This window comes from Cajanus cajan, chromosome 4 (genome assembly GCF_000230855.2).
Source record: "Cajanus cajan strain Asha chromosome 4, NIPB_CcT2T_4, whole genome shotgun sequence".
Classification (NCBI taxonomy): Eukaryota; Viridiplantae; Streptophyta; class Magnoliopsida; order Fabales; family Fabaceae; genus Cajanus; species Cajanus cajan.
Genome location: NC_138520.1, coordinates 16,396,880 through 16,407,700, shown reverse-complemented (window position 1 = coordinate 16,407,700; position 10,821 = coordinate 16,396,880). Strand labels below are relative to the sequence as shown.

Below are 10,821 nucleotides of genomic sequence, written 5' to 3'. Positions count from 1 at the left end.
CATGTGTTCTTCTAAGATTATATATGCTAGGTAGTTCGTCTCGTTGTGTCTTTAGACGCAATCCATTTTTCTTTATCTTCGTCTGTGTATTCGAGTCTCTGTCTGGTGTGTTTTAACTTAGTTTTTTCCATCATCTTGGTAGCTCATGTCCTTTTTCTTTATTTCTTTTGTGTCTGTGTTTGTGATTGTCTTTGTCTGATGTGTTCCCTTCATTTGCTCAGCCTTTATCCAGTGCTTAGCTCATGTCTCTTGGTCCTGGTATGGATGCATATCAACTTGCCTGTACTTATATCTGAAACACTAACACACTTGTTAGAAATAATAATACGTATTATATTTGTCTCATTCAAAACCTTGCTGGGAATTGTTTTCGTATTTATCTGATTCAACAGTGAATAAATGAGGAATGAGCTAGTCCAAAGTGGTTGTGAGCTTGTCTAGGCTAGGTGCAACACCCTGCCTTGAAATAATGTGGCCTAGATATGTCACTGATGGAACACCAAACACACATTTGGCATGCTTGGCATGAAACTGGTTATTTAATAGTGGCTATAAAATCAAACTTAAATGATCTAAATGGGTCATGAATTATTTTATATAGATCAAAATATCATTAAAAAAGTATGAAAAATTCTCTCAAATAAGGTCTAGGCAAATCATTCATGGTTGAATAGACAATGGATGGAGCATTTAATAAACCAAATGGCATAACTAAAAATTCATGATGGGCATCAAATGTCCAAAAAGTTATTTTATAAGTATCTAAAGGGACAACATAAATTTGATGGTAACCCAAATGTAAATCAATCTTAGAGAACACTTGGACAGTTCCAACTCCATCCAACAATTCATCAATGGTAGGGTTAGTGTTAGACTTTATAATTCCTTCCTTCCATACAAAAATGTCAAGAACCGTCTTTCTTTTTTACCAATAGCACCAAGGAAGATAAAGGGTTACTATTAGACTTTATAATGCCTTCCTGTAACATTTTAGTGATCAAAGTGGTCATAGTGGCTTTTTGAGAGTAAGGATAGCGGTAGGGCTTGACATTAATTATAGTGTTTGGTAATAAAGGAATATGGTGGTCATGTAGGTGGGAATGGGGTAGGCCATGAGGTTTTTGAAAAACACGGTCAACTTTAGAGATTAATTGTGTAAGGTGAGGATTAGTAAGAGTGGAAGGTAAAAAGATCGGAAGGGATATAGTAAAGGGTTCAACAATAATGGTAATAGAAAATAAATGACAAGAAGCAATATCATCTTGATGAACAAAATGACATATTTGATGGAAAGTAACTAGTGTTAGAGTTATTGAATCTCCTATGATAGTAATGGTCGACCCTTGATGAGTGAAGGTAAAGGAAGGAATAGAAAAATCTGCTTATATCGTACCTAATGTACACAACCATGCAACCCCTAAAAAATTTGCAACCTCAATAGGCAACAAGTATAAAGGTACATTGAAAACATATTCTTGGAAGGAAATAGAAACCTTAGGACAATAATCATGGCATGCAATATAATCACCATTGTCAACCATAACTTGAAAAGGTGTTATGGAGGTAAAAGGTAGATTTAGGTGTTGAGCAATGCGAGGATGAATGATGTTATGTGAACTACCCAAATCAATGAGGAGCAGAACTTGAAACCCATTAATCCAACCTTTGAACGACAATGTTTGTGGGGAAGTATGACCAATAAGGGCCAAGTTGGAGAGAGGTCTTCATCAGATAAGAGTAATAAAAACCAAAGGCTAGAGCACTTATCACCAAAAGCATATTTCTCATCACAATTATAACACAATTTGGTTGCACGGGGCTCCTGTAATTGTTGTGGTGTTATTTTTTTTATAGTTAGGGATGTAGCGATAAGTGTAGAGTTGGAGGTTGTAGTGTTTGATGTTGTAAGTTTAAGAGATGAAACAAATGAATTACTATGGATGAGGGTTGGAATTGTAGGATTGAGGGTACTGGTTAAAATGGTAGAAGTGTTGCTTAGAGTCCTACAACATGGCTTCTACTAATTTAGCCAAACTAATTGTTTGGATAACTGAATGTGGTCTCAAGATAGCCATCTCATTTTGAATTGTCGAAATTAACCCAAAAATGAAACAGTTTAATATAATGGCGGGGCATATACTACAAATCTTATTACACAACTTTTCCAATGTAGCCTGATACTAAAAAACGAAGCATATATGGAGTAATTCGAGTAAAATTGCCTCATGATTTACATATGTGGAAGGACCAAAATGTAAATCTAGTGAGAAGCTAAAGTGAGTTCAATTGCCCAATTGTTTATTAGATAACATCCATTTAAATCAGGTGAGAACCTCCCCTTTCTTATAGAAAGCTGCCACTAAGACTCATTGTTCCCATGGTACATGATACATCATAAAAAATTGATTAGCTTGAAAAAGCTAATCCAAAGATTCAAACCCTTCAAAATACATAATTGGAGCTTAGGGTGTGTCATATAGGCTAGAGAATCGATTTGATCATAGCCAAAAGGTTGATGAAAAGATGAAATGGGAAAGAATGGAAATATTAAGACTATATGGTTAAATGGTAAAGGAAGTAGGCAATTAGTAATAATTGGGGTGGTGAAAATAGGGCATGTGGAATATAACGATTGGTTACTGGTTGAAATCATGTTAGTGGGGGAACTATAGAAAGAGAATTTGAGGTGATTAGGGATTGGGAAAATTGTGGTAAAATGGAAAGAGGATGTGTGGTGGAGATATATGGGTCATGAGGTAGGGATATAGTGGAGGATGTATGAGATAAGTGTAAGAATGGGGGTTTCTAGATCTTGTCCATTAAAAACCCAAGAATGGAAGTGATTGATTCGAGTTAGGTTTCTTGAATAAATGTGTGTTGATTACCTTGTGATTGTAATGCAATGATCTCATTAGTTATCATTAGAAGAGTATCATCTAAATCTTTACCCATTTTGGGATTGACATCTTTAAAAACCCTAGGAGGCATGGAGGTTGAAACAATGAAAGCACCAATGATACGTATCTACTATTTTGACTTAAGCTACCCAAAGAGAACGCTAAGAAAGAAAAGGTTGGAATACCATCATTCATACTCTTAAACACCAATCACAAGGTTTTATAGCAAGAACTAGCCAACAAAAGAAGCCAAGCATTATTGAAGTAAAACAAAATATTATAAAGCAACTTAAATAACATTAGTCTTCTCGAGCATTCAGCTCATAACATAATCTGTCATCTAACTTGGGAGGATTACCTTACGAATGAACAATCACTATCATATTTTTAAAATATTAAACATTTTATCTCCATACTTTCAAAAATCATTCCAAAATATTAATTTAAATTATAAAATATTAAATTAAATAATTATTTTATAATAAATTTGTTAAAAAATATTAATATTTTGGAGGGTGATTCGGAGAGTACTATTAAATTATTACTCATTTTGCTCTTATACCTATTAGTTTACATCGTCGATCCATATCTATTAACAGTTCATTTCAAAATAATACTTAACATTTTTACTTCATCAACCAACTAAATTATGAGCGTGATTGTATAATTTTTTGAGCAAAAAAGTGCAATTAAATAAAAATAAAAAAGAAAATTCCACCAAATCGAGGCAAAACTAGTAAATCTTCACAATCATATTAGATTATCAAGACTATTAAAACGTCCATACCCGGTGCACATTGAATCCCTTTATTGAACACAACCATGCAAATGAAAGCTTATTTACGTGAACCTTTCCATGGTAAACATTATTCAACAACGAATCCACTTTCACAAACTAACCCTTCACAGTTTTTGAATTAAACGACGTGCAATCTCTCCTAATCTCTCCATTTTTCCCAGTCTTGACCCCAACCCTTCCAAGCTTCCTCATGGCTGCCACAAACGCTTCATTGAAGTCCGCACCGTTTCTCGCGAACCGCACCACCGTAGACTGCGACGCAGCGTCCGTGAACAGCACCTGGTCCGAGGTTAGTAACCCTTGTCCCGACATCAAGTTCGTGTAATAAACGTTGTCGAAGGCCACAGGGGATTGCGGGTCCAGGGGAACCACTACGCTGGGGTCGCTATTACGAGGACACTGAGCGATCAAATTTCCGGCGTAGGTGGGGTCCAGTGTGGGGTCCACGGGAGAGGAGCGCGAAAAGGAGTATAAGCGGTTCGTGAACTGGTCGCAGTGTGAGAACCCTATGGTGTGGGCTCCGGAGAGGGCTATCATGTCGGTTTGGGCCAGGCCGTGTTTGGAGAAGAGGGCGTTCAGTTGGCCCAGATTGAAGTTTGCTTTCGGAAGGTTTCCTTCTACGCGCGAGGCCTTAGAAATAAGCCCGTCTTTGCGCCCTAGCTCTACCTTGAATGAAGGCCCACCAAGCTGGGACAATTGCACTTAAACAAGTATCAATCCTACTTCCATTCAATTTAAAGTATGAGTTAATCATCGATGCCAGTATAAATTTTTTTTACACCAGTAACTAATTATATTTTTTAAAATTATTTATTTTATTATTATTTCATTAAATAAACAACTGATATATCATTATAAAAAAATATAATTGGTTGTCAGTGTAAAAAAAATTTATACTTGCAATGTATAGGTGATTAACTCTTAAAATATTGTGGGTATATAAAAAAAATATTCAAATAATATTATTTATCAAGCATAGAACCACTAAGATTGATTTAATAGTAAAAGATTAGAACAAAATACACATTATTTTAAGCTCGAACTTTAATAATATTATTGTAAATTTGGTAGATAAAAATTAAGGAATTGGGTACCAAGCCTATGACATCTCTGGTAGCGAGTGCTAAAATGTCTGCGCATGAAACGACGCCGGGGCATGCAGCTTCCACTGCTTGCTTTGCCTTGATAACAGTGTCAAACCCATCTCCTGCAAGAGAAAGACTTTCCGTGGCATCTTTTTCTGCGTCTCCATTTGGCGATGAGATCATAATAGAAGCATCACATCCCTACACCATCAAATTAATTCTTCATTAGTGTAGCCAACCCAATTTTCACGTTAATATTTGACTTGTATTCAAAATCTTATGTCCTCAATGAAGTAGCTAGTAGCTAGCATAGGATTTTTGATTAATTTTTTTTCTAGCATGTTCGTACGTTTAAGAGTAATTGGTCGAAAGTTAACAACAAATCAACTAAAGGAATTCTTGAATATGCCTCTACCTCGTACTCGACGATTTTTTTTATGATAACCTACGATGCACCGATACGATACGCGTATCGGATACGACACGTATCCGATACGGCGATACGCTTATTTTAAAATATATAGGATACGATACTTGTAAGATACGTGTTGTCATATATATCAATGTTCATACAACATAATAATTTTGTACTTGTAATTTTGATCAAAATTCATAAACATTAAATATATAATTACTATTTTGCAAATTCAAATTAAAAATATACTTATTGTACATTACTAAAAATAATTATAAACCATTTCATCATAAATTACTTTTTATTATTTACAAATGGAAATAATATTATTAAATTTCATTCCTTTCTTAAAATTATCTATGTAGAAGTAGAAGACAATTTTCATTTACAGTTTATCAAGGACCAATATTTCTATGTTTCTATATTAAAAATGTTTATATATCTTATTTAGTTGTAAAGAATATTTCATAATTTTTCAAAAATTTGAATACTTTATCGATATATATCACCGATAAGTATCGGTGAAGTATCTGAGAGTATCGAGATTGAATAAAATTTTCATAATATTTTCAAAAGTTAGGATACTTCATTGACACGTATCGGTGAAGTATCCAAGAGTATCGTGTCGGATACGTATCGGATACGGATACGTGAAGCAAATTGAAGTATCGGTGTTTCATAGATGATAACTAGGTGTGGGTTTGTGTGGTTATGACTGTTCTCTCAGCATATTATTCTCATCATTTAAGAACAAAAACTAGGTGGTCACGCATAGCATTCCAAATGTGATAAAGCAAGAGAAAAAAATTAGTGGATGACACGATCGGGATTATTAACAAGGATAAAAACAAATAAGCCTCCACCGTAGCCATAAAAGTCACGATCATATTTTGAAAGTTCAACTTAATACATGAAATTTAAGCGTAAAAAAGAAGGAAACTATAATGTCTAATATGGAAAATGCAAGCTCATCTTCAGAGGAAGGAAATGAAAAAAGCATAATTAACTTAAACGTCGTGATAATTCTATTTTCTTAATAAAAACTTGACACTGAAAAATTATACTATACACACACAAGTGAGGAACTAATAAAGAAATATATGAATTGAGAGGGGCACCTCAACAAAGCAATCATGGAAAAATAGACGCAGTGTTGCTTGTCCAGTGATGATGGTTTGAGAAAACTTGGTAGTCACTGCTTTAGTTACGATGGATTCGACCTTTGGACAAGATGAAGCATAGAAATTCTCTACTAATTGGCCTTCTCCCTTAGATATAAGCATTGTGAAAGCCATCAAAACAGACATCAATACTATCCTTATGATCTCCATTTCCCTTTCTCTGGTTGCTAGCTATGTAAGTGCGCTCTCCACAACACTATATACTAAATAGAAATAATGTTACTTATAAATTGTGAAGGAAAAATATCGTAAGACAGGACAGTGAATGATTTAATGAAGTACACAACCCACCACATATATTAGGAATGAAAGCAATAATACGAGGGAATAACATTTTTTCTAGAATATAAAAGAAGCATTAGGAGTGAGAGCAATAATAGGAGGGAATAACATTTTTTCTAGGAAATAAAAGAAGCTCAAAGGATTGACAATGACAAGTACTATAATGAAAGAATAATGTGAAATAAAGGATAGTTTGTTATACCAATTCTATTTTTCGTAACAGAAATATTGACAATTTAGGTGACTTAAGTAGGCTATTTTTAGGATGAGTACAAATGTTTTCTACCTTTCCCTATATATATATATATATATATATATATATATATATATATATATATATATATATATATATATATATATAGTTAAAAAGGGTGGTACTGGTAATGAGTAAATAATTCACTTAAAACGAGTTTAAACAGAGTATCGCCAAGTTAGATTATGATGAATTTATAATGTTATAAATTTAAAACATAATTTAGAGTTAATTAACATCTTAAGTATAGTTGAATATTGGAGAGTTTGTTACACTAAAAAAATTTATTTTCTCAAGAATTTGAAATTAAGAATGTTAGTTTTTTTTTTATGTTTAATTTGTTTTCCTATGATAATTTTTACATAAGTTTTTTTACATAATTGTTTTTATGGGAAGGTAAGAAACTAACCTTCTCTATTTAAAAAAAAATAGTTTTAATACGGTAAAAATATCTCACTAACTTTATTAGTTTATTTAATGTAGTGAAAATCTTTAATTTTCAAAATAGCATTTGTAAATATTCTCCAAAAACATCTATAACTTATACAAGCAAGAATAACCTTCCTATTATTCACTCATTGGTATTATTTTATTGGATTATACACATATGTGAATATACTTATAAAATATAATATAAGTATTTAATTAATAATTTTGATATTTTATTTTTATTAATAGAACTGTTTTAATATTTATTTTAATTATTTGACATTTTTGAAATATTATATAAGGTGTTTTAAGTAAAGGTTTTATTTAATTAATTAAGGGAGAAGGAAACTAGTAATTAAGGTTAAGTATTTTAACTAAAGGATGGTTAAGGGGAGGTTAATTTTTTTTTTATTTAAAAAAAAGGAGTTTTGATCAGTTTTTACACATTTTCTTTTCTTTGCGTATGCATTCTTCTTTTTACACTTAGAGCCTGAAGATTAGGAGTAGGAAAGGAATCACCCTGAAGTCGATCATCCATCTTTTTCTATTCAACAAGGAAAGGGGAAGTGAGAAACCTCACTTTGGGTGTAGGATGTATGTTGGGTAGTAAGATTGGTCTAAATTCTATCTCTGTTGTATGTCTATGTATGATGGGTATTCTGCAAATACATCTGTTTTGTCTATTGTTCTTCTTACATGTTCCTAATGACATGAATTGTTTGAATATATGATCAATTGTATATTTTAGATTATAATTGTATGATGAGATTCATGTGGGTTCCTATAGAAAACTCGAAGGGAACTTATTGTTATAGTTAGTGAAGATATTGATTGATATGTGTAAACTGAATAATTTGGAATGTAAATTGCACGTTATAGAGCATTTTTACTAATTATATATATGTTTATGCATGTAATTGGATGTGGGTAACTAGTAGTTGTTGAGGAGACGTGATTTCTAGGGAGGAAGATCGTGTTCTTGCTCAATGACACATGTTGGGTTTCTCAACGACAAGCCCCAGGGGGCTCAGCTTGCTCAACTAGATGTTGGCCGCTCAGTAAGAAGTCCCAAGAGACTCAACTCGCTTAGCTACATGTTGGTCACTCAACGAGATGTCCTAGGGGGCTCAACTCAATTAGCTAGATGTTGGTCACTCAGTTAGATATTGGTGGCTCAGCTAGATGTTGGTGGTTCAACTAGATGTTGTAGACACTAGTTTTTGTCCAGGATGAGAATTTGAAGATGGGAAGCTTCTAAAGCGAGATAAGTGACCCTCAAGAGACCTTGAGACTCCAAAATGCGTCGAGATGGAGTAAGCAACCTCCAAAAGACATTCCAAGGGTCAAACAACCAAGAAGCAAACTTGGAGGCATGAGAATGGTCGTTTTGGTCATGCAAATGATCGTTCCCATGATTAACCAAAATATTCGTTCTCATGGTTAGTATGGTCGTTCCAAATTGAACTTTTCCATGTAAAATGAGGTTGAAAACGACCTTTCCAAGGGGAGAACGACTATTTTGGGCCTTTGGCCTCTATTTAAGCGCGCATTTAATCACCCTCATTTGGGAACACTTTATTCTCTCTTCCCCCTTGACTCTTTTTAGAAGCACTTTGAGTAAAAAAGACTCATTGAGAGCTAGATTAAAAGATCTTTAGTCCGTTTGGCAGAGATTTCAGAGTTTATGTAGTATAGAAGTCCCTCTTGAGTGATAGAGAGGTTCTTGTAGAGCGAGGAGGTTGCCAAAAATTGCACCCAAACGGTTTTACGAGAAAACAATACTAAAGCTTGCTTCGGAGGTTTCGAAATCTCTCTCTCTCTCATATTTATTACTTTAGTTGTATGCTTAGAATAGGCATCATGTAGATAATTCATTACAATATATACATAATTATGGGGTAAGAATGTTAATCTTTGCTTTATTTTGTTAATAAACAAATCATAGGATACTATTTTAGGCGTTATAGGGTGCCTAATACCTTTCCCACGTAAACGACCCCCGTACTCAACTCTGATTGCATAAACCTTTCTTTTTCTAATGTTTTGAGTAAAATATCGGTGACGACTCCAAGAACCTTTATTTTCAAAACCATTGACAAAGGTTTAGTCCAGTTATCGGGCATTCCAATGTCAATGAAATTTTAAAATACAAGTCGAACAAGCCATCTTTTTTAGGTCGGGTTTCAACAGACGTTAGTTGATATTACTTTTTTACTAATGACTAGTTGATGTATTTGAGAATGTACGTGGGATATATGAGATAATGTGAGAAATATGTGATATGTGAAGTGAGATCGTGTGTATGTTATTGCATTGAGTTTGTTTTACATGCATCAATTGTATAAATTATGTTTTTAGGGTATAATATGGAATACACTATCAAGGAGGGTCCCTTATTTAAAAGTTAGGGAACCAACCTTGTGGATGGCTCGGTTTGGGAAGTCACAACCCTACCCTCATGTGTATGGGATGTAACTTGTGCAACTTAGCTATAATGTTACTTGTTATTATTTATAATATCATGAATGAACCAAGCGTGCTAATGATATTATATGTTTATGTTGTGTCTTGTATGTCTTGTTTGTGTTTGACTATCTAATTTGTATTCTTACACCGTGGGTTAGAGTGAAATGTTTCTCACTTCCTTTATCTCTGTTTTTAGTCTTGTATTGATTCTACATGTGATGATCATCATGATGATGAAGATATTGGTGATGAGGCTTAGGCTTCATGTTGGATTTCTTTGATAGAACATGTAACATCAGGACATAGTTAGGACTAGTTTAAGACTTTATTTTGTTGGTTCATTTGGAAAATATCAATTTTTAGTTTCTTTGTAATTCTTTTAGTTATGTTATGTTATTTGTTTAAGATACAATGTGATTTTCTCTACTTGTTATGATTTTGAGTTACTTTATTATGTTGAGGATATTTAATTTTTATATTTTTATGTGTTATACCCTACAAGATACAGGGTGTCACAATACTAATATTAAGGAAATAATATTTGGAAGAGTACATACTAATAGTCAAAAGAAAGTACATGAGTTAGTTGAAAGAGTATGTATAACATTGTAAGGAAAGTACATGAGTTAGTCGAAAGAGTATGTATAACTTTGTATTGCAATAGTTAGGAATTATGTAATGCACTATTTGTGAATTTTAAACTTAGAACCATTTTTATAGTCATATTTTAAACTATAATTTCTTTCTAGAAATTGTTGGTATGTTAGTTTCTAAATCGCACATTCATAAACTTATTGATGGAAAAAATTCATCTTCACACAATAAGTTTACTCATACATCTAAGGATCTTAAACAAAACACACATTGTAATTTTATTTTGTGGCTCTATATATATAGAATAAATTTGGAGTACAAAATTTGAATACTATAATCCTCCTAATTTAAAATAAAAAAATCACTAAAAGATATTAAAATAATTTAATAAGAATCTATAAATCCAAATAATATCCTATA

General features: G+C 32.9%; 1 protein-coding gene across 1 annotated transcript; it reads right to left on the bottom strand.

Annotated features, from left to right (window-relative positions):
- Positions 1-3,631: 3,631 nt before the first annotated feature.
- On the bottom strand, positions 3,632-6,644 carry LOC109815594 (peroxidase 55). Its single transcript, XM_083072325.1, has 3 exons — positions 6,315-6,644; positions 4,791-4,982; positions 3,632-4,383 (listed from the first exon to the last, which is right to left on the bottom strand). Exons 1-3 carry the CDS (start codon positions 6,525-6,527, stop codon positions 3,793-3,795), a joined length of 996 nt encoding a protein of 331 aa, XP_082928451.1. The 5' UTR covers positions 6,528-6,644; the 3' UTR covers positions 3,632-3,792.
- Between the last annotated feature and the right edge of the window lie 4,177 nt (positions 6,645-10,821).